This window comes from Bos mutus, chromosome X (genome assembly GCF_027580195.1).
Source record: "Bos mutus isolate GX-2022 chromosome X, NWIPB_WYAK_1.1, whole genome shotgun sequence".
In the NCBI taxonomy this organism is placed as follows: Eukaryota; Metazoa; Chordata; class Mammalia; order Artiodactyla; family Bovidae; genus Bos; species Bos mutus.
The window spans coordinates 117,536,669-117,561,668 of NC_091646.1; the positions used below are offsets into that span (position 1 = coordinate 117,536,669).

At 39.2% G+C, this 25,000-nt stretch overlaps 1 protein-coding gene, 1 long non-coding RNA gene and 1 pseudogene across 4 annotated transcripts in view; 2 read left to right on the forward strand and 1 right to left on the reverse strand.

Annotated features, from left to right (window-relative positions):
• LOC138986458 (uncharacterized) overlaps positions 1-25,000 on the forward strand; it is a 114,121-nt gene that overhangs the window by 78,014 nt on the left and 11,107 nt on the right. Inside the window, exons 2-3 of the long non-coding RNA XR_011463308.1 lie at positions 17,699-17,788; positions 17,870-17,986. This is a non-coding gene — a long non-coding RNA (uncharacterized lncRNA). The remainder of the gene's footprint in view (positions 1-17,698; positions 17,789-17,869; positions 17,987-25,000) is intronic.
• Positions 1-25,000, reverse strand: part of POLA1 (DNA polymerase alpha 1, catalytic subunit) — a 295,847-nt gene that overhangs the window by 71,792 nt on the left and 199,055 nt on the right. The window contains exon 36 of one of the 3 annotated variants that reach the window (XM_070366397.1): positions 6,491-6,866. The exons of the other annotated variants lie outside the window; for them this stretch is intronic. Within the exon in view, the coding sequence (XP_070222498.1) occupies positions 6,792-6,866 (75 nt within the window). The 3' untranslated portion in view covers positions 6,491-6,791. Of the gene's footprint in view, positions 1-6,490; positions 6,867-25,000 lie in introns of those variants that run through there. 3 annotated transcript variants of the gene reach the window in all.
• Positions 21,246-23,202, forward strand: LOC138986412 (large ribosomal subunit protein uL13 pseudogene; annotated as a pseudogene).

Sequence of the window (25,000 nt, forward strand, 5' to 3'; positions counted from 1 at the left end):
CACCAGTGCGATCACCCTCATGCCTCCAAGGATGTGAGCTCCTAAGGGCATGGACCGTGTGTAACCCCTCTCCACTGTGGGGACCCAGGCCAGAGCCAGGCTTGTGGTTGGCCCTCAAGGAAGGTTTGTAGAAGGAAGGGATTCATGGAACCTGTCTCCCACCTCTCACTGAGCCTCAACATATGGGCTAATGACACTAGTCTTGGAAATGATTTCTAATGTTTCCTGTGTATATCTACCCCATGGCAGACTGGCTCTGGGGTCAGACTGTATTTGGTCTCAAATTAAGTTCTGCCACTTAAAGGATTGGGTGACCTTGGACACAATGCTTAATTAACCTATTCATACCTCAATTTCTTCATCTGTAAAAATGAGAAAAATAAACCTCTCAGGAATGCTGTAAAGATAATGAGTTAGTATATATGTAGCAATCTCCCAATTTATTCCCACCCCCCAAACCCTGGTTAACTATACATTTATTTTCTATATCATGACTCTACTTCTATTACTTGTTTTGTTAATAACGTTCATTTGTACCCTTAAAAAAAAAGATTCCACATATAAGTGATATATGATATTCATCTTTCTGTGTCTGACTTACTTCATTCAATATGAAAACCTCTAGGTCCATCCATGTTGCTGTAAATGGCATGATTTCATTCTTTTTTAAGGGTGAGTAATATTCCATCTATCTCTCTCTCTCCCTCTCTCTCTCTCTCACACACACACACATACATAACTATATATAAAATAGACACATAATAAGAACCTGCTGTAGAGCACAGGGAACTCTACTCAATACTCTGTAATGACCTATGTGGGAAAAGAATCTTAGAAAAAATGAAGTGGATATATGTATAACTGATTCACTTTCTGTGCACCTGAAAGTAACATTGCAAATCAACTATAATCCAATAAAAATTAAAAAAATATAACACACGAGCATATGGAAAGCACGAGCACTATGAATGGCACACCCTGTATGTCACTAATAAATGACATATTCCGTACTTTCCCAACTAGAGCGCAGCTTCTGGAGGGTTTGAATTTCTACACAGTTGCAAAACCCAATGCCATGCCCTCAATAGGTGCTCTAGAAAGTTTATAAGGAATATGTTTAAACTCGAACTATGAACACCCCCTTTTAATGGACGCATTAAACTGTTATTTCTACTGTTTTAGTTAAGATATGCCTTTAAAATTTCAGTATCCTTCAATTTCTACACACCTCTATGTCTTATATAAATTATTAGTCTTGATTAGTATCAAGATTAATCTTGAAAAGATTGAGATATGCTGTTTTTTCTGTCACCCAAATTGGTTTTCTGCCCATTTTATTTGCATTATTTATGCTTTTTCTGTAAATATAGAACAAGAGAGGGTGAAAAAATACTGGTTTGCCAACTCCAATGTACTTCTTTGCAAAGGAAATTATTTCCATAGGCTACAGAAATAACTTATTTGGATTACTTCAATTAGTTCTAATACAAAACATTGCCACCACTTCATTAATCAGCTGCTTGTGAGGGTTACTTTTCCAAGAAGTCTTTTTAGTAATTTGATTAGAAAGAATAGTAGTGCACATTATCATCTGATTCAGTATGTCCATCAAGTAGACAATTTACAGTGAGTTCTTGATAACGATGGGCTTATTTTAAAAAAGCCACACAGACAGCAATTTCTTCATTTTATAATCCTAGTCCTATTTTTTGGTGAAGATGAAGTTATTTTTCAAAGTCTTTGGCAGCACACGGTGCTGAATAAGCATCAGGAACTATTTCAATGCTTCAAGAGGCATTTCACTCTTTGCCTCTCCCCACAGACACCCCCCCCCAACGAATGATGCAGTAATTAAAACCTAATTATTATCTTCGTTTTAAACAAAACCTAAAGTGAATACCAATTAATAACAACATACTAATGAGCATCTGCTGTGATGAAATTGAATATGAATGTGCTGCAAATTTCGGGTAATTTATTTTTTTTTAGGGAAGTGCCACTGGTCGCATTCTGCTGTTAGAAGATTATATAGAATGTACACCATTTTCTATCAAGTCATTCTGCACATGGCAATTTCCATCTTAGGAGATAGGGCTGGCTTTAATGCTACAGATGTTGAAATACCCAAATATTGGTCATGTTGTCTTCACTGGGACTGAGGACAATTTTAGGATTCTACCTTGAATTTATTGCCCTCTCTTCAGAAGTTTTCCTTTTTTAAATGCTGTATTTCAAGGTTAACCTCATGCCAAAAAAGCCCCACAAAAAACCCAAAAGATTTCAATTAGCCCCCATGCTACATATAATCATGTATTAACATCACAATGAGAAATGTAAATATAAATTTCTAACTAGAAGAAATAATAATATAAAAATAAGGTTGGTAAGTCACTTTGGATTTCACCAGAGCTATAAAATGGCCTAGAAACATTTATGTAAGTAAGAGAAACCCTTGATATCTGGAAGTATTGAGGTAGTTAACTTTGTTCAGATTCATTCACGTTACTAACATCACCACACCAAGAAGCAAAATGAGGAGACAGAATGAGGTTCTGAATATTATAGTTTCAACCTCCATATCTATAGTAAGAATGAGTAGGGCAAGATCAGTGTTTTTCAAGTATGTTCAATTCATGTGCCTTGGAGGGTTCTCCAAATGTTTGATTCTGATTTCACTGATTATATATTCACTGTAAAAAATTCAAGACAGGTGTATTCACATGTACTACCTCCCAAATTTTAAGACGTGTAAGATCCCAACATATTAGCTGGTGTTCTCACTGAAAAATAAGTTATAAGCTATAAAAATCTCATCTTTTTTATAGTTGGGAATTCTGCATGAAATCTTATTTGGATAAAAGGGTTTCCTAGATTAATGAGTTTTCTAGGGTTTCTTTCTAGATTTAAACTGAACTGAAAACTACTTTGACTTTCTTTCCCTGGCACATTCACCCAAATATATCTAATCTGGCTAAAATAAATATTCTCTACCACTTCCCAACCCATCCACAAAAATTTGGCAAAACTGAAATCTAGAATGTTTGGTCAGCTTTCTAATATTCTTATTAACTGGCACCAAAGGGTCTATGATGAGCAATATCAACAGCTACTAAAATAAAATAAATGCACATGGCTACTGTAAATAAAGTGATGCAGCATTTAGGACAAAAACTTAACTGTAATCTGACCAGGCTGTTAAGGTGTACTCTGGCTTTGGTGACATCTCAGAACAAGTTCTGCCTCAGATGGACAAGACAGGAGAAGGCTGTCATAGCTGATCCAAGCCAAGCCAAAGTCAGCCTCCCTTCACACCACTACCCACCAAGCACATAAGAAAGACTGCTGTGCATTCATTCAACAAATTGAGCATCTAAAATAGGCCAGACACTATTCCAGCTGCTAAGGCTACATCAGAGAAAGAGAAATAGGATAAGATCACAGGAGCTTATAGCCTGGTGTGGGTGTGACTTTTCCAACACTACACTGCAGTCAAATGTGGATATTTCCATTTATCTACCTGCTTCTCACAGTAGCTGCTCTCTGTAACTTTTTAATGGCATGTTTACCTTGCATTTCCTAACAGAATTATTTGAGTGTTTAAATTCTTACATTACAGAGGTCTCAGATGATTATACTCATTTTAAAATTTGCGTCCCTTGCATTTATATAATAATGTTAGGCTTTTCAAAGTATTCAGTCCTCACAAAAGTTGTCAGGTAGGTGGGAAGTTAAAATTGTTGTCCTTATTTGACAGAGCTCATCAAAGGTGAAGTCACCTGTTCATGATCCCAGATCTGGTCAGTGAACGGAGCACTAATGGCCAGTTTGCAAACCTCTTAGAAAAACCAGTGGAGTCAAAATTAGAGTGACAGTTTGTGACTAGAATCAATATTTTTTATTGCCAAATGGCATCTTAAATCTTTGCCTGAAATGCTGGTATAGGATTATCTGAGGTACAATTTTAAAGTCTATATGTGCATGCTATTTAAAGTGAACAGAGATTTCCCAGATGTTATCAATGTGTTAAATCACTGTGCTAAAGGAGAGGGTTGAAGAAGTTTAGCATGATGTATTAATATGCGTTTGACACTTTTCAGTTTTCAGCTCCATCTCCCAAGCATTATGCTTTCTCCCATTTGATCTTCAATAAATAAACTAGCCATTCTGATTATCCTCATTTTACAGATAAGGAAGCTGAGACTCAAATAGGTTATGGGACTTGCCCTAGGTCATGCAGCTAGTAAGGGGCAGAGCCAAGACTTGTTCCCAGGTTTTCAATGTCCAAGCCCCTTGATCTTTGTCATATGCCACTTTTCATTCATACACTTTCAACAATGTCATTCTATGTGTTAATCAGTTCTTTTGTGGCTAGTTTTCAACCTGAAATACTCAGTGCACCAGAGAAGCAGTGTATTATAAGCACCTGGTACCTCACTCACACTGTTAGGCTACAGTGATGCCATGTTTAGGGCACAGCCCACTGTGAGTAAAAGTGGCAGGAGCACAGGGCCAAAAGCAAAGGGCACTGGCTTGGGGGCTGGAGGTGCAGACTGCAAGGAGAAACTGACCAAGCCAAGTCAAAAGTTTTCCAACATGTATCATGGTTGAACTGGGAACCTAAAGTCTAACTGTGTCAATTTAATTTTCTAATTTTTGCTCTCCTTCATTCTAAGATGCACCTTTCAGAAAATGTACCTTTGAGCAGAAAGATATAAAAATCTAAGTTCTTAAAAGTTTATGTTCCACACAGATCTCTGTGCACGCACTTCAGAAAAAATTTTTATGGGTTTAGAAATTCCTTTTAGAACATAAAGAAGCTTTCCTTTTCTGTTTTACAAATTGAAAAACTGAGGCTCGGAGAAATGAAGATGGGGCGGATGCACCCCATTAAAGCACTGTTACCAGGATTACATGACATAATATGTGTGAAACATTTAGTACACTACCTGACATACAGTGAGCGCTAACTAACTGGTAGTGAGTCTTTTAACTTTTTCTTAGCTATGAACACTTGCCTTTGGGAAGCTTCCTGAAGTAAACCAAGTAGGCACCTGTAAGAACTTGTCATTTTTTTCTCCTTTTTAATTTTGTGAACTTCATTCAAAAGCCAAGGCCAAACAATATACTCTTATGATTCTAAGTAAAAGTCACTGATTATGTAAGCAAATTTTTAAAAAAGGAAGGGTGGTAAGATTTCAGTACCAATCACTGTAAAAAAATGAAGACTTGATTTCTATCTCTCCTATAGGCTGAAATAGGATAAAGTATTTCCTTGCTTTTAATCTCTTTACAACTTATAGCAGTTCTGTTTATTTTTAAATTTTTTTGATGTGCATCATTTTAAAAGTCTTTATTGAATTTGTTACAACACTGCTTCTGTTTGATGCTTTGGTGTTTTGGCCGTGAGGCATGTGGGATCTGAGTGCCCCACCAGAGATCAAACCCCTGCCTCCTGCATGGGAAAGTGAACTCTTAACCACTAGACTGCCAGGGAAATCCCAGTAGTTCCGTTTAAAGTACTGTAATCTCCTTGAGGATAGACATCTTATCATAAATACCTCAGGACTCCCAAGATCCTGGCATAGGGAGGATGAAGACGCCAAAAACATAAGTTCTTTAGAAGAAAAGTTCTAAGTAAAGCCAAGGCACTGTAAGCTGTTAAATGTGAAAATACGAGATAAGGCAAGTATGGTGTGGTTGTTAACAGCACAGACTCTGGAACCAGTATGGGTTCAAATTCTGCCTCTAACATTTAGCAGATATGTGATCTTGGGCAAGGCATCGAAAACTATACTCTCCACCTCCTTATCTGTAAAACAAGGATGACAACAGTGCCTCAAACAGTAGCATATGTTTGCTTTACATCTTTTTTGGCGGTTGAATTTAGCTACAAAAAGCCCTTAATGTATCTTGATAGTCTTTTCTTCTACTGTCTCTGTATATAAGCCTATAATGAGGTTATATACCTTATAAGCTATTAGAAGACAGAAACTGTAGCTATGAATGCAGTTTTAAAATGATAGTCACAGAATATCACAGGCTCACATATCAGTAAACTTAAAAAATGATGCTGAGGAATATTCAAGAAAGGGTGGAGTGCTTTTTGTTTTGTTATTGTTGGAGGTCAGTTACTACTTTAACGGAAGTCAAAGAGGCAGATTTTGGAAAGAACTTCGTTGACTACTTTCAATTTTTCTTTCTTTTTTTTTATTTTTAAATTTTATTTTATTTTTAAACTTTACAATATTGTATTAGTTTTGCCAAATATCGAAATGAATCCGCCACAGGTATACCTGTGTTCCCCATCCTGAACCCTCCTCCCTCCTCCCTCCCCATACCCTCCCTCTGGGTCGTCCCAGTGCACCAGCCCCAAGCATCCAGTATCGTGTATCGAACCTGGACTGGCGACTTGTTTCATACATGATATTATACATGTTTCAATGCTATTCTCCCAAATCTCCCCACCCTCTCCCTCTCCCACAGAGTCCATAAGACTGATCTATACATCAGTGTCTCTTTTGCTGTCTTGTACACAGGGTTATGTTACCATTTTTCTAAATTCCATATATATGCGTTAGTATACTGTATTGGTGTTTTTCTTTCTGGCTTACTTCACTCTGTATAATAGGTTCCAGATTCATCCATCTCATTAGAACTGATTCAAATGTATTCTTTTTAATGGCTGAGTAATACTCCATTGTGTATATGTACCACAGCTTTTAATGATAAACAGTAAATGCACCCAACAGTGGTTAACAGTGTGGATTCTGGAGTCTGACAGGCTCTCTCCTTCAAATCCTGGCTGTGACATTTATTGGAGGTAAAGTCCTAGGATGAGCAACCTCTCCAAGCCTCAGTTTCTTCATCTGTAAAAGACCCATGCGACTATTGTGAGGATTAAATTGAATAATGAATATTAAGTATCTGGCACAAGTGGTGGCACTACTGGTAAAGGACCTGCCTGCCAATGCAGGGGATATAAAAGACATGGGTTTGATCCCTGGGTTTGGAAGATTCCCTGGAGGAAGGCATGGCAACCCATTCCCATATTCTTGCCTGGAGAATCCCATGGACAAAGAAGCCTGGCAGGCTATGGTCCATAGGGTTGCAGAGTTGGACACGAATGAAGTGACTTAGCATAGCACAAGTGTATAGTCTGACACATGGTAAGCACTCAGTTTGCCTTAGTTATCATTTAAGTGTTATACTCAATAACACTCTTGCTTGATTCTAAGACACCTCTCATCACTTTGAATGTTTCTGAAACAAAGATTTGTCTTATGAATTGTTGTCTTTGCTAAAAATTTTCTTTTCCTCTGAAATGCTGTTACTATATCAGTGGTATGTCTTATAATTGATGCCACCATAGAAGAGAGAAATACATTGGGTATAAACAGACTCAACATTTATGCCCTCCTTGTTCTCCTAGTTCATTAGTTAAGATTCACTTCTTGTTACTATTCAGTTCAACTGGTCAGACTATGTTTGGTCATGATGCTGTTCTAGTTGTCTTAGTCAATGAAATAAATCCATATATCTTACATCTAACATGGCCATTAGGCTTTAAGGCCATAGACTCCCCATGCTAACCACCCATTATCAAAATACAAGATAAGAAGTAATTCTTTTACTGATATGGTTTGGAATTTCTATAGGAAATTTCAGGTAGCTAATTTAGGTACTGAAACTCATTACACATCCAAAAAACACATGGTAGATGTCTTATGATTTTGTTTTTGATGTTTTGTACAAGAACCTATTCAGTAACAAGTCACTATAGTTATACTTTTCAAATGTCAGTAAATTAATTTTGACAATGAAAAACAAGTAACAAAGGGAGTATTAATATACATGCACATGTAATTCACTAATTCCTCTTCTAAATTCTTCCAACTTGCCAGAATTATATTAGAACCACAAAAACAGAGCCAATAAAAACTAGTTTGGCTGCTCTTTGCCCTTTCTTTCTACACTGCATTAGAAATTACAGTCTTAGACATTTGTTTAATTAGAAACTAGGCTTGCTTGTATTCAAGACCTGGTCTTTTCTACTGAAAGCTTATCTAGGCCACCTTCTACTTACAACAGGAAACCAAACCATTCCATACAGAGGTGTTAAAACAAGCAAAGCACAAACTGGCTAATGGACTTTCCTAGGAACAAAATGCATAGTCATCGATGTGTTCTCTCTTGACTACTTTCTCCTAAAAGGAAGGAAACTAGTAATTTCTTGTAACTTAAAGAAAAAGATTTGTAATCTAGGAAATTATATCTGGTAAAATGAGAAAAACAGAAACAAAAATCCTATCCAGGCTCTATACACCTAGGTCTCAAATCATGGGGTGTCCTTTGATAATATATCCCACTCATGTCCTCTCTCCTCCTTTAAAAACTGTCCTCAGGTTCCTGGGATTGGCTTCATCCCAGATGCAACAGACTGAGACAGTATTCTACTGTTTTTCTGTCTTAACTCACATGCTTTATCATACTCTATCTGGGGTTTGCACAGAAACTTCAAGGATTAATAATGAACCTTCCTAAACCTATGTTACACCTGCATCTTCTGCGTCCTGAGCAGGCGGCACTGATATGAAAAAGTATCTTCTTTCTTCTGCATTCCTGCTGACTCCACTTGTTCTGTAATCCTTGAAGACTGTAACAGAAGTATCTTGATTTGAACTCCAGCAGGTCTGTTTCTCTCAAATCATTTGTCAACACTCACCTATGTTACTTGAGTCACCGCCGATATACACACTGTGGTGCTCAATTATTCAGATGCAGTTGGTTCACTTCCTTGTTCTTCCCCTTTCTGGCTTTGGGCCAGTTCACCTCTCAGCAGTTTTTCAACCAGTAAAGTGAGAAAAAGTAATACATCTTCCTGAAATATAGTACTGGCATATAGTAGGTATTCAATAAACACTGTTCCAATATCAAGTAAATAAAGCATTAAATCAGGCAAATTTTTTTTAAGCAATACTAAAGACTTGGATGGGAAGTGGAGATGACTGGTTAAAAATTTAAGTTCTCATTATTTGTGAATTTCATCTGCCCAGGTGAGTGGTTTACCAACATTTTCTCAGCAATTGAACTATTGTTATACATGAACTTTAACAGAGCAATCTCATAAATAAAACAGATAAAAGTAGAAATACTCCAGCGGTATCTTTGAACAAGGTCAGGGCCCTCACCCATAGAATACAATTTCAAACTCTTTTTAATGCTAATAAAATCCCAGGATGTATATGCAGAATGTAGGAGCTAGAGTCCTAGGTTCTCCAAATAGGCCCATTAGTTTTGTGAAGAAATGAAAAGGGCCAATTCATATATCATCAGCTGAAGATACAGATATGGATTTGCTAAGCCTAATACGCGTGTATGCTAAGTCGCCTCAGTCGTGACGACTCTTTGCGACCCCATGGACTGTAGCGTACCAGGCTCCTCTTCCATTGGATTCTCCAGACAATACTGGAGTCGGTTGCCGTTCCCTTCTCCAAGGGATGTTCTCGACACAAGGACTGAACCTGGGTCTCATGCACTGCAGACAGATTCTTTACCATCTGAGCCACCAGGGATATGGAACAGTGTAAATCACAACCATTATAAAATAAAATAAAATAAAATAAAATAAAGCATGTTTATTGGAATATTGTCCCCCTTTAAAGTTGGCATTAAGTGGGCAGAAGTCTGGAGGCAGCTGGAGCATTCAGTCATGCACAGGCCTGTAGAAGGTCCTGCCCACCAATATGACTACACCATAATCTATTCCACCTCACTCAGAAACACTGTTTAAGAGTTGTGAAAGTAAGATAACCTTAACCAGTAATTTCACCCCAGGAGAACAAAAGGAACATGATTGAAACTAATTTACATTTTCAATTACTACAAAAATTTCGAATCGATGCTCTTCTTTTTGTGGTCTGTTTGTTTTTAAATGATTACCTTTACCTGACAGGAAGGGCATGTTCATGAAAGGGGTTCCAGAACACTGGCAATGGGGAGATGAAGAGAAAACAAACCAGCTCTCCATGAAGCTATGTATCCCTCAATAAACAAGACAGAAGAATGGTAACTATAAGCAAATACATGCCTATACTGCTCGAAAGAAAATAGAGCTTCCTGAGGTCGATCATCGTTTTTAATGATTACGTTAAAAAATATTTAGTTGTCTGCATCAGGTCTTAGTTGTGGTACATGGGCTCCAGAGCTTGCGGGGCTCAGCAGTTATAGCACGAGGGTCTACTTGCTCTGAGGCATGTGGTATCTTAGTTCCCTGATCAGGGATAGAACTGCATTGCTTGCATTGCAAGGTGTATTCTTAACCACTGGACCACCAGGGAAGTCCCCTACCATTGTTTTTAAAAACAAAAAACATGCTGTTCTAAAATCCAGAATTTCCTATTCAAAACTTTGTCATGTTTTCAAGGCTTTACTTTATAATTTAAATAGTTAGAACTTGCATATGGCCTGCCACTCCCAAATCTATCCCATCCCAAAAGCTGGGCTTAGGAAAGACCTTCCTTTGTTTTTACTTTAGCAAAATGAGAATATTAATGTCTTGTTCCTCAAAAGAGATTTTTGTCATAGCTTGATATTTTCTCCTTGTGTAGATTCCTTGACAAAAAGCATTGCAGGGGCTCTCAATAACATATCTATTATATTTATGTGAACTGTGTTTACAAGGTGGCAGGAGTTGGGACTTATTGTCATGTAACCTCAATGCCAGATATTTAATTCATTTAACTTGTGTAAAAGGAGCTCCCTTAGTTCTATGTCTCCACATATATCCCTGTATTTGAAAAGATTTATTCTTGAAGTGGTAAATAAATTCGCCTGCCAATGCAGGAAACACAGGTTCAATCCCTGGGCTTCCCTAGTGGCTCAGTGGTATAGAATCTGCCTGCCAACAGGAGACGCTGATTTGATCCTGGCTAGGGAAGATTCCCTAGAAAAGGAAATGGCAACTCACTCCAGTATTCTTGCCTGAAAAATCCCATGGACAGAGAAGACTTGTGGGCTACGGTTCATGGGGTTGCAGAGTCGGAAAAGACTTATCAACTAAACAACAACATCCTCGAAGTAGAGTTATATGTGATCACCAGGCCACAGAAATTTTTCTTTCATTTTTACTTTAAAAAATTTCACAGTGAGATTAATTTGGGAGAGTATATATGGTATAGTTCTATTATTTTTTAACACATGTAACATCCATGACAACTAGGATACACAACAGTTCCAAAACTGCCTTTTGTTGCCCATTTGTATTCAGACCATTCTCTAATCCACGACAACTACTGGTTCTCCATCATTACAGTTCTGAAATTTCAACAATGCCACTTAAATGGAATTAAACACTATATGGTCTTTTGAGTCTAGCTTTTTTTCACACAGCATAATAGCTTTGAGACCCATCCAAGTTGCTCTATGTTATCAGTAATCTTATCCTTTTTATTGCTAAGTAATACTCCATGGTATGAAAGCACGACACTTTATTCATTCATCCACTGAAGTGTGTTGGGAGTTGTTTCCAGTTTGGGGCTATTATGAATTCAGTTCCTTAGAAACATTTCTGCACAGATTTTTACATGGTTATAATTTTTCATTTCTCTAGGGTAAATACCCAAGAGGATTCCTAGGTCATACAGAAAGTATATATTGATCTTTATGAGAAACAAACTGTTTTTCAGACTGGCAGCACCATTTTACATTTCCACCAGCAAAGTAAGCATGAAGCTTCCTGTTGTTCCACGTCTTCACAAGCACTTGGTACTGTCAGTATTTTGTATTTTAACCATTCCAGTGAGTATGGAGTGCTATCTTGTCAAGGTTTCAATTTGTATTTCCCTGATGCTAATAATGAAACAACTTTTCACATTCTTATTTGTCATCCTTATGTTCTCTGTGGTAAAGAATCCATTTAAGTCTTTTGTTTATTTTTAAATTGGAGTGGTTTTCTTTTAACTGAGTTTTGAGAGTTCTTTATATATATACTAGACACAGGTCCCTTGTTGGATATGTGATTTGTAAACATTTCTTCCAAGTTTATGACTTGTCATTTCTATCCCTTAATAGTGTCTTTTCGAGTAAGTTTTTATTTTGATGAAGTTCAAGTGATTTTTCCTTTTTTAAATTGATCATTTTTATCTCATGTTTAAGAATTCTTCACCTAATCTGAGGTCATGAAGATTTTCTCTTATGTACTACTTCTTAAAGTTTATAGTTTTGCACTTAGAGCCATGATATACTTTGCTAATATTTGTATAAGATTTTAGCTCAAAGTTTATTTTTTCTGAATGTGAATGTCCAACTTTTTCCAACATTACATGTTGAAAGGGCTATTCATTCTTCATTAAATTCTTTTGAATCGCTGTTAAAAATCGATTGGCCAAACTTGTTTGAGTCTATCTATTCTGTGGGTCTAGGTTTCTATCCATTTGCCAATTTTACACTGTTCATATCTGTAGCTTTAAGTCTTACAATTGATTATTGATTCCTCCAACTTAATTTTTTTTCAATTATGAATTTACTTCCTTTAACAAATATAGGACTATTGAGGTAATCCATTTCATCTTGGATGAATTCTTATAGTTTCCGATTTTTGAGGAATTGGTCCACTACTCTTAAACTGTCAAATATGTTTAGTATTCCCTGATCCTTTTAAAATCTGTGGAGGCCTAGTATTCTGGATAGTGCCAATTTGTATCTTTACTTTTTTAAAATCTCTGTCAGCCTTGCTAGGTGCTTATCAATTTTATAGATATTTTCAAATATTCATGTTTTTGTTTCACTGATTTTCTCTATTCTTTCAGTTTAACTAATATATCTTCACTATCTCTTTTCTTCTGTTTATTTTGGGCTTATTTTGCTCTGCTTTTCAAAAAAATTTATGAAAGTGGAAACTCACATTATTGATTTGATACCTTTCTTTTCCTCTAATACAAACATTTAATGCTATCAATTTCCCTCTAAGTGCATCATCCTACTATACAGTTTTTTACTTTTCCCCTTTGAACCTCACCCGATTCTGACAGCATGATTATTTAATAGTTAACTGCCAAATGAACACACTTATATTACCAATGGGTCAATAAACAATCCCTTGACACTTACTACTTGAGTATTTTACAGATTTTGTGTGTCTATGATGCATAAATATTGGTAATTGGTCTACTCTGCATTACAATAGACACCATAGTATATACACTGTCTCAATCATTGTTTGATATGTTGCATTTGCATTTTCACTTGGTTCAAAATATTTTCTAATTTTCCTTGGGACCTTTTTTTGACCGTTGGGTTATTTAGAAGTGTGTTGCTTAATTTCCAAGAACTTAAAGAGTTTCTGGTTACTTTTCTCTTAATGACTTCTAGTTTAATTCCATTATGGCTACAGAATATACTCTGTATGATTTCAATTATTTTAAATTCATTAAGGTTGTTTTTATAATGCAGAATATAGTCTATCATATAGTCTATCTTGTTGAATGTTCCATGTACACTTGAAAAGAATCTTGATCATGCTATCGACAGGTGGAGTGTTCTGTACATATCAATTAAATCCCATTGGTTGACAGTTCTTCTATATCCTTGCTGATTTTTTGTCCAGTATTTCTATCAATTACTGAAAGAGGAGTGTTAAAAGTTGCCACGTATAATTATGGATTGTCTGTTTCTCCTTTCAGTTCTGCCAGCTTTTGCTTCAGGTGCCACCATTTTGAGGCACTGTTGTTAGGTACATACGATTTTGGGTTGTTTTCTCGTCTTAGTGAATTAGCTCTTTTATCATTATGTAAAATCCCTCTTTATTATGAGTAATTTTCTTTGCTCTGAAGTCTAATTTTCTGCTTTTAACACAGCCACTCTTTCTTTTCATTGGTGTTTGCATGGTATATCTTTTGCCATTTTCTCCCTTAACCTACCTATACCATTATATTTGAAGTTAGTTTCTTGAAGACATTTTATAATACTTGCATCATTAAAAAATACATTCTGATAATTTCTTTTAATTGGTATAAACACATTTAGAACATTTGCATTTAATGCAGTTATTGATATGTTTGGATTTGGGTGTACTATTTTATTATTTGTTCTACTTTCTCTTTTCTATTTCCTGCCGTCTTTGGGGTTATTCAAACATCTTTTTATTATTTAATTAATTGTGGTTTTGACAACATCTTTTTGTAAAGTTCATCATTAAGGATGACAATATATATACTTTAGAATTAAAAATTTACCATGTAAATGTAATACATGGTAAAAATTTACCACGTAAAAACCCACATAGGTCCCTTTTCCCTCCTTCCTTTGATGTTGTAGTTGTCTCATAAATTAGACCTACACACACTGAAAACTGGTAGAAAATGCTATAATTTTTGCTTTCACCTATCAAAAATATTTCAAGTAACTCAAGAAAAATAGTTATTATATTTACCATTTCCTTTTCCTTCCTTCTTTTTTCTTTTTAATTAATTATTTATTTTTGGCTGTGCTGGGTCTTTGTTACTATGGGGGCTACTATTCAGTTGCAGTGCTTGGGCTTCTTACTGCAGTTGCTTCTCTTGTTGCAGAGCACAGGCTCTATGGCATGTGGGCTTCAGTAGCTGCAGCACATGGGCTCAGTAGCTGTGGCTCAGAGGCTCAAGAGCACAAGCTAGATGGTTATGGCACACAGGTTTAGTTGCACCATGGCATGTGAGATCTTCCCAGATCAGGGACTGAACCTGTGTCTCCTGCATTGGCAGCTGGATTCTTTATTGCTGAGCCACCAGGGAAGCCCTTTTCCTTCATTCTTGACGTTCTAGGTATCTTTCCAGTATCATGTTCCTTCTGTCTGAGTAACTTAGTACAACAATTCTTTCAGAGTAGGTCTGCTGACAATGAATTCTCTTACCTTTCCCTCATCAGAAAATGTCTTCCTTTTACCTTCACTCCAAAAGATTTTGGGGGGGCTAGATTAAACACTCCAGTACTGTTGCCTGGAAAATCCCATGGATGGAGGAGCCTGGTGGGCTGCAGTCCATGGGGTCGCTAAGAGTCGGACACGACTGAACAACTTCACTTTCACTTTCCATTTTCATGCATTAGAGAAGGAAATGGCAACCCACTCCAGTGTTCTTGCCTGGAGAATCCCATGGACGGAGACACCTAGTAGGCTGCAGTCCATGGGGTCGCACAGAGTTGGACACGACTGAAGCGACTTAGCAGCAGCAGCAGATTAAAACAGTGAGTTTATAATTTTTAGCACTTTAAAAACACTGTACTACTTCCTCTGGCCTCCACATTGTTTCTGATAAGAAATATGTCATCATTTGAATCATTTTCCCTTATGCATGCTTTGTGACCCTGTAGACTGTAGCTCACCAGGCTCCTCCGTCCATGGGATTTTTCAGACAAGAATACTGCTACTGCTAAGTTACTTCAGTCGTGCCCGACTCTGTGCGACCCCATAGACGGCAGCCCACCAGGCTCCCCCGTCCCTGGGATTCTCCAGGCAAGAACACTGGAGTGGGTTGCCATTTCCTTCTCTAATGCATGCAAGTGAAAAGTGAAAGTGAAATCGCTCAGTCGTGTCCGACTCTTCGCAACCCCATAGAGTGCAGCCTACCAGGCTCCTCCGTCCATGGGATTTGCCAGGCAAGAATACTGGAGTGGGGTGCCATTGCCTTCTCCAGACAAGAATACTAGAGTGGGTTAATATTTCCTCCTCCAGAGGATATTCCCAACCCAGGGATAGAATCCATGTCTCCTGCATTGGCAGGCAGTCAAACACTCTACCACTGAGGCACCTGGGAAGTACATTTTCTCTTACAAAACATCATTTTTCTGATTGTTTTTAAAACTTTTGCCCCCTCCAACACACACACACACACAGAGTTAGATTATGATGTGTTCCAGAGTGAATTTCTTAGGGTTTACCCTGATTGGGATTCATGGAGCTTTCTGAATCTGTCAGTTTGTCTTTTGTCAAACTTGGGAAAGGTTCACATTATTTCTTCAAATATTTTTTTTCAGCCTGGTGCTTCTCCTCCTTTTTTGGATTCCAATGATATGAATGTTAGACTGTATTATTGTCTCACAGGTCCCGGAGGCTCTGTTCTGCCTAACCCCTTTGTCATTTTCTACCTCTCCTTTAGACTGGATAATTTGTACTGATCTATTTTCAAGTTCACTGGCTGTTTCCTGTGTCATCTCCATTCTGCTATTGAGCCTACTCAATGAATTTTTAAACTTTGGTTATATTTTTTGGTTCTAATATATTTATTTGGCTCTTTTTTACATCAATTTCTTCTGTCATATAACTCTAACAGCATCATTTCAATCTTGACTTTGGATTTCTGACCCCTGCCCCGCCCCACCCCATGCAAGTTGTGCTTTTTCTTCTTCTACCAGGTAGTTCTGAACTGAATTTTGGACATTCTGAGTAGCGTGAATCTATGGGTGTTACTTAAATTCTATGGACAACAGTTGATGAATTTGTTTTAGCAGGCAACTGACTTCATTAGGTTTGGGTTATGGATTCCAGCCCACTTTCTCTGGACTGTGGGCCTGATCTCAGTTCACCTTTCAAAACTGTGGCAGTACTTGTTATATTTGTCCCATGTGTACTCCACCCAGAAGTCAATCTGGGCTGTGGTCTTTTACTTCAGTTCTCAAAGTTTTTGATATGCTGATTAGGCTCAGATCCTTTCCTTCCAGATTAGGGTATGAGACCCAAAGTTTAACAAAAACTTTATGAGGTCACCTTCCCTGAAGCTGTCTTTGTCTGTGATCTCCCTGGTACTTTTTAGTTCCCAGCCGATAGCCAGAAAGCTGGGTCTGTACTTCTTTCCTTCCTTTCTTAAGAAGGCACATGTGAGTTGAGTGTTTTGGCTCTTGGTGACTACCACTGCAGCTTTTGTTGCCAACATAAGATTACTTGGGGGCTGCAGCATGAGAATGAAAAACAGAGAGAGAGAGAAAAAATAAAAAACACCTTCGGGATTCCCATATCTTTTCTAGTAAGGGGATAACCTTACTTCTCTAATATATGTTTGTAACTTTAAGATCTAGATAGAAAATTTTTATCTTCTAAGGAGCCTTAGTTTACCATATCTCTTTAGCACTGATGTATTAATTCTATAATATACTGTTACTTTTTAAGAACTTTCATTTTATTTCTAATCTCTCTGGTTGGTTCCTTATATTGAAGCTGTTTAAGGGCAGAAACCATGGCTTCAAAACCTTTTTTACTTGCTACACACCAGACAAGCAGCATGGAGAAGAGACAATATTCAGTAACCGTTTGGTTGACAGATGCTCCAATTGGTCTTTATAAAAATAAGAATAATTTTTCACAATATGAAAATGAGAAAATAATAATAAAGTAGGGGGAACTTAAGGTGCTAGTTAATCATCAAGGTACAGTTGGTTCCACTACAATGCTTACTTTGAAAATGAGAATTAATTCCAATGCCATTGATACATCAGGAAATACTGTGAACATAACATGAATTTTATGTCTGCTTCTACAGGATTCTGTCTGTAAGAAACATTAGGTAAATGCAGAAAACTGCATCCAGATGAATCAAGCCACAGAGGAATATATGTAACACACATATACATACACCCCTCAAACACTGACCAGCTACCCCTGTTCACTGAGTGTGTAATAAGCTACACTAACCCACATCTGGTGTTTGTATAATTTTCCTTCCAATTTCAGATAACCTTCCTTCTACCACTTCACCATGACTTATGAGCTGCAACCTTTCTGATGTTCACTTTCACAAGCAAACTTCAAGTCTTTTGCAAGGTAAAATGCTGTATTTATTGTAGTACTTACATATTTCTTAGCTATTCAAGATATGTAACATCACACCACTGTTTTCATTAGGTTCCTATATCCCCACATCCAAGGAGCGGTCGTTGTGCAGGCACAGCAGGGCCAAGAGGAGCTACTCCACGTTCAAGGTCAGGAGGGGCGGCCATGAGGAGATACCCCTCGTGCAAGGTAAGGAGCAGTGGCTGCGCTTTGCAGGAGCAGTGGCTGCGCTATGCTGGAGCAGCCACGAAGAGATACCCCACGTCCAAGGTAAGAGAAACCCAAGTAAGATAGTAGGTGTTGCGAGAGGCATCAGAGGGCAGACACACTGAAACCATAATCACAGAAAACTAGTCAATCTAATCACACTAGGACCACAGCCTTGTCTAACTCAATGAAACTAGGCCATGCCTGTGGGGCCACCCAAGACGGGCAGGTCATGGTGGAGAGACCGATCTGACAGAACGTGGTCCACTGGAGAAGGGAATGGCAAACCACTTCAGTATTCTTGCCTTGAGAACCCCATGAACAGTGTGAAAAGGCAAAATGATAGGGTACTGAAAGAGGAACTCCCCAGGTCAGTAGGTGCCCAATATGCTACTGGAGATCAGTGGAGAAATAACTCCAAAAAGAATGAAGGGATAGAGCCAAAGTAAAAACAATACCCGGTTGTGGATGTGACTGGTGATAGAAGCAAGGTCTGATGCTGGGAACAGCAATACTGCATAGGAACCTGGAATGTCAGGTCCAAGAATCAAGGCAAATTCAGAGTGGTCAAACAGGAGATGGCAAGAGTGAACATCAACATTCTAGGAATCAGCGAACTGAAATGGACTGGAATGGGTGAATTTAATTCAGATGACCATTATATCTACTACTGTGGGCAGGAATCCCTCAGAAGAAATGGAGTAGCCATCATGGTCAACAAAACAGTCCGAAATGCAGTACTTGGATGCAGTCTCAAAAATGACAGAATGATCTCTGTTCTTTTCCAAGGAAAACCATTCAATATCATGGTAATCCAAGTCTATGCCCCAACCAGTAATGCTGAAGAAGCTGAAGTTGAATGGTTCTATGAAGACCTACAAGACCTTTTAGAAGTAACACCCAAAAAAGATGTCCTTTTCATTAGAGGGGACAGGAATGCAAAAGTAGGAAGTCAAGAAACACCTGGAGTAACAGGCAAATTTGGCCTTGGAATATGGAATGAAGCAGGGCAAAGGCTAATAGAGTTTTGCCAAAAGAACACACTGGTCATAGCAAACACCCTCTTCCAAGAACTCAAGAGAATACTCTACACATGGACATCACCAGATGGTCAACACTGAAATCAGATAGATTATATTCTTTGCAGCCAAAGATGGAGAAGCTCTACACAGTCAGCAAAAACAAGACCAGGAGCTGACTGTGGCTCAGATCATGAATTCCTTATTGCCAAATTCAGACTTTAAATTGAAGAAAGTAGGGAAAACCACTAGACCATTCAGGTATGACCTAAATCAAACCCCTTATGATTATACAGTGGAAGTGAGAGATAGATTTAAGGGCCTAGATCTGATAGATAGCGTGCCTGATGAACTATGGACTGAGGTTCGTGACATTGTACAGGAGACAGGGATCAAGACTATCCCCATGGAAAAGAAATGCAAAAAAGCAAAATGGGGCTGTCTGGGGAGGCCTTACATATAGCTGTGAAAAGAAGAGACTCGAAAAGCAAAGGAGAAAAGGAAAGATATAAGCATCTGAATGCAGAGTTCCAAAGAATAGCAAGGAGAGATAGGAATGCCTTCCTCAGCGATCGATGCAAAGAAATAGAGGAAAACAACAGAATGGGAAAGACTAGAGATCTCTTCAAGAAAATTAGAGATACCAAGGGAACATTTCATGCAAAGATAGGCTCGATAAAGGACAGAAATGGTATGGACCTAACAGAAGCAGAAGATATTAAGAAGAGGTGGCAAGAATACACAGAAGAACTATACAAAAAAGATCTTCATGACTAAGATAATCATGATGGCGTGATCACTCACCTAGAGCCAGACATCCTGGAATGTGAAGCCAAGTGGGGTTTAGAAAGTATCACTATGAACAAAGCTAGTGGAGGTGATGGCATTCCAGTGGAGCTATTTCAAATCCTGAAAGATGATGCTGTGAAAGTGCTGCACTCAATATGCCAGCAAATTTGGAAAACTCAGGTGTCGACAGGAGTTGAAAAGGTCAGTTTTCATTCCAATCCCAAAGAAAGGCAATGCCAAAGAATGCTCAAACTACCGCACAATTGCACTCATCTCACATGCTAGTAAAGTAATGCTCAAAATTCTCCAAGCCAGGCTTCAGCAACATGTGAACCGTGAACCTCCAGATGTTCAAGCTGGTTTTAGAAAAGGCAGAGGAACCAGAGATCAAATTGCCAACGTCTGCTGGATCATGGAAAAAGCAAGAGAGTTCCAGAAAACATCTATTTCTGCTTTATTGACTATGCCAAAGCCTTTGACACAATAAACTGTGGATCACAATAAACTGTGGAAAATTCTGAAAGAGATGGGAATACCAGACCACCTGACCTGCCTCTTGAGAAACCTGTGTGCAGGTCAAGAAGCAATAGTTAGAACTGGACTTGGAACAACAGACGGGTTCCAAATGGGAAAAGGAGTACATCAAGACTGTATATTGTCACCCTGCTTATTAAACTTATATGCAGAGTACGTCATGAGAAACGCTGGACTGGAAGAAGCACAAGCTGGAATCAAGATTGCCGGGAGAAATATCAATAACCTCAGATATGCAGATGACACCACCCTTATGGCAGAAAGTGAAGAGGAACTAAAAAGCCTCTTGATGAAAGTGAAAGTGGAAAGTGAAAAAGTTGGCTTCAAGCTCAACATTCAGAAAACGAAGATCATGGCATCTGGTCCCATCACCTCATGGCAAATAGAAGGGGAAAAAGTAGAAGCAGTGACAGATTTTATTTTCTTGGACTCCAAAATCACTGCAGATGGTGAATGCAGCCATGAAATTAAAAGATGTTTACTCCCTAGAAGGAAAGTTATGACCAACCTAGACAGCATATTCAAAAGCAGAGACATTACCTTTCCAACAAAGGTCCATCTAGTCAAGGCTATGGTTTTTCTGGTGGTCACGTACAGATATGAGAGTTGGACTGTGAAGAAAGCTGAGCACCGAAGAATTGATGCTTTTGAACTGTGGTGTTGGAGAAGACTCTTGAGAGTCCCTTGGACTGCAAGGAGATCCAACCAGTCCATTCTAAAGGAGATCAGTCCTGGGTGTTCTTTGGAAGGAATGATGCTAAAGCTGAAACTCCAATACTTTGGCCACCTCGTGGGCAGAGTTGACTCACTGGAAAAGACCCTGATGCTGGGAGGGATTGGGGGCAGGAGGAGAAGGGGACGACAGAGGATGAGATGGCTGGATGGCATCACTGATTTGATGGACGTGACTTTGAGTGAACTCCGGGAGTTGGTGATATACAGGGAGGCCGGGTGTGCTGAGATTCATGGGGTTGCAAAGAGTCGGACACGAATGAGCGACTGAACTGAACTGATATTCTTGTTTGAGTCATTGATGAAATTTTGGTGGGTTTCTAACCCATGTGTCTTTTCCATAAAGCATCTGGTTGTGATTTTACATAACTTGGTAATTTTAGAAATACATGTATGGAGTTATAGGAGAGCTGAGTGCAAACAGAGAGGCTGGGAGGGAAGACTGGTCGAAGGACAAGTGTAAGAATAAAAACAAAGGACAGGATATGGACCACACTGCCACTATGTTCTTAATTTCAAAATTTGCCCTCCTTTCCAGGTGGCTACCAAAGATGGTGGAAGGGCAGGTCCTGGCGCTCAATGGCCGAGGCCATCTCCTGGGCTGCCCGGAGGCCATTGTGGCCAAGCAGGTGCTTCTGGGCTAGAAGGCTGTGGTCGTGTGCTGTGAGGGCATCAATATTTCTGGCAATTGCCACAGAAGTAAGTTGAAGTACCTGGGTTTTCTCCCCAGGGGGATGAACACCAACCCCTCCTGTGGCACTTCCAAACCCCAGCCGCATCTTCTGGCAGACTGTGCAAGGCATGCTTCCCCACAAGACCAAGCAGGGCCAGGATGCTCTGGAGCGCCTCAAGGTATTTGATGGGATCCCACGACCCTATGACAAGAAAGCAGATGGTGGTTCCTACTGCCCTCAAAGTTGTGTCTGAAGCTTACTTGGAAGTTTGCCTACCTAGGGCGCCTGGCTCATGAGGTTGGCTGGAAGTACCAGGTGGTTAACGGCCACACTGGAGGAGAAGAGAAAGGGGAAAGCCAAGATCCACTATCAGAAAAAACAGCAGCTCACGAGGCTATGGAAGCAGGCTGAAAAGAACATTGAGAAGAAAACTAACAAATTCACAGAGGTCCTGAAGCTTCATGGATTCCTAGCCTGAGCCCAATAAAATTGACTGTTTATTCTTCATGCTTGGCCTGGCCTGCCCTTCCTCCATCGCCACCCTAGGATGTGGGGGCCCCCCAGGGGCTGCCATGCAGGTGCCACAAGCAGATCGGGTATAGCTGAGGGGCATTAGTCAGTGTAGGCAGTTCTAAGGGCTGTGCAGGCCATCATTGGTCTGCAGCCTATTGGTTCGTGAGATTTTAAAGACACGAACAGTTGAACAACCAATGCAGTTGCAATATTGGCAGAAGTAAGCTGGAAGACTTAATTGGAAGTGACCCCCATGACTTAAAGGGTGTCTGTTCAAGTTTCCCACGTGGTCAGATACTATACTCTGCAGCTGTTAGGATGTGAAAGAATGCCCAAAAAGGGTCTCTGGAAGAGACATTTCAGCCAAGGGGTCACAGGCATTGCTTCGTGTCTTCTCTACATTTTGTGATCCCAAACCAATAAATTATTAAAAAAAAAAAAAAGATTTGCCCAAGAAGATTTTCTTTGTTCTATAATGATCCAAAAAGAAGAGCAGAGTCTAACACCACTAAACTGGGGTAGCTAATCAAACCAAAGATTAGTTTACTCTAAAGGCTGAACTTCAACTTACTGCTTCAGAGTAGAAATGACACAGCTTCCTAAGGCTGGTTTTCCTAATAGAGCATCACTAAATAATACTGTCTAGCGAAAGGGTACGAGAAGGCACAGAAGAAACTCAACAATGTCTTTTGCTTCTGCATCTCCAGCTATTCGTAGCCTACCAATCCTTCCAGTCCTAGCTTACATTTCACCTTTTCTGTGCAATCATCTCAGCTTTGCCTTTTCTAACCACTTATGTACATGTTTAGACTAAAATTAGTATAGCAGTTGTTAATTACTTCCTGCCATCCCTTCAACACACCTGTATATGCATGAACACACACCCATCTGAGACAATGGTTTGTTCCAGCTGTGATTCTCATGACTTTCAGGGATCTCTCAGTAGGAGTAGGAGTCTGTGGTGTGTCTCTGTGTCCAGGAATTTTACTTCATCAGCTAGACTGTGAACTTAAAGTGGAACACAAGTCATTTTCCCCTCAAAAACCTGAAGCCTCTTGTGTTGGGTGGGGTAGGGTGGTTCTGCAGAACATGGTTTGTGTCTTTTGTATGGCACAAGAGTTGGCCATTAAGTCTGTGTTTAGGAAGAACCAGTGATTTGGGTAAGGAGTCTATGCAATTATTAATATTTACCTTAAAATTACTTATGTTTCGGTGAGTAATCTAAATGTATTAGAATCCAATTCAGAATCAATGACTACAGGAAGGAATCCCTCTGCCATTCACTGTATATAACATAAGGTAAACAACGATCTGAATAACAAATTCTATCAGTTCTGGCTTAAAAATTGCATCTAGAATCTAACCACTTCTCATAAGCTCTCCTACTATCTTGTTAGTCAAGCCACCAGGTCTTTTGCCTGGACCACAGTGTCAAAATAGTTTGCTTAAAGTCAAATCATGGCATTCCTCTGCATTCCTCTGCTCAGAACTCCTCAATAGTTTCCCAGAATTGAAGTCAAAGTCCTCACAATGGTCTGTATGGCCCCTCACAGTTGGTATCCCCCTACTGCCTTCCCTGTTACCACTCTCCCCACTGTTCACTCATCTCCTGCCACACCAGCTCCTTACAATTCCTTAGACGTGTCCAGCAAGCTCTTATCTCAGGCCCTTCACACTTGCTGTCCCATATGCATGGCATGCTTTTCCTCCACCTACCTGCATGGCTCACTGCTCATATTCTTCTGGTCTCTTCTCAATATTGAGAACTTCCCTAACAATCCTATAGAGATTAGCAACCCCAATTGCCTCAGTCCTTTCCTCCTTACACAGCTACATTTTTCTCCACAATACATGTTACCACCTGCCCTGGGCGTGTGTGCTAAGTTGCCTCAGTCGTGTTCGACTCTGAGAACCCATGACCGTACTATTGGGCGTTCTATCTTCCCATACTAGAAGGTAAGTTTCATGAGGACAGGGTGTTAGTTTAGTTCCCTGCTATATCCCTAGCAGCTGTAACAATGTTGGCCCAGAGTAGGGGCTCCATAAACTTTTGTTGAATGAGTTTGGAGTACATAATAAGCAACATTATTTATAACTATGACTCAAAAGCATAAAATGATCTCTGCTTGGCATTCCAAGAGAAACACATCCCATATCAAGGTTATCATCAAGGTTATGTCTAAAAGAGAAAAATACAAAAATTATCAAGGCCACAAGAAAGATTTCAGACTCAGAAATCTTGCTCTGTAACTGGAGTGCTGCCTTCAAATGTAGGAAGCTTTGGAAATCTCAGTTTCTACCATTCAGTTCCTCTACAAAGCCTTCATGATTGTCAACAAATATGTCCTGCACTGCACTGCTTCTAAGCAGTGAGGCAAAGAAGGGAACAGTGCAGGACAGTATGGAGAACATTCACACACAGTGCAGCCTTCCCTGAATTATCTGTCCCCATCTCCGGTGGTCTTCTTGCTGAATGCTGAACTACACGTCCCAAAATGCCTTGCAGGATTCTATGACAGCATTTCAAAGTGCCATTTCCACAAAATAAAATTTGGGGTCTGTGATTAAAGTGAGTCAGTGCGGTGGTGGTAAAGAATGCTCTGCCTCTATTTTGCATAGCAACTCCCACATGTTTACCCAGACTATGTTTATATTAACCAGGTCTGGCTTTCCAGTGAGTTCCGTGTGTTTCTAAAATGAGAATCAGAGAGCCACACAATGTACAGCCTTAAAAA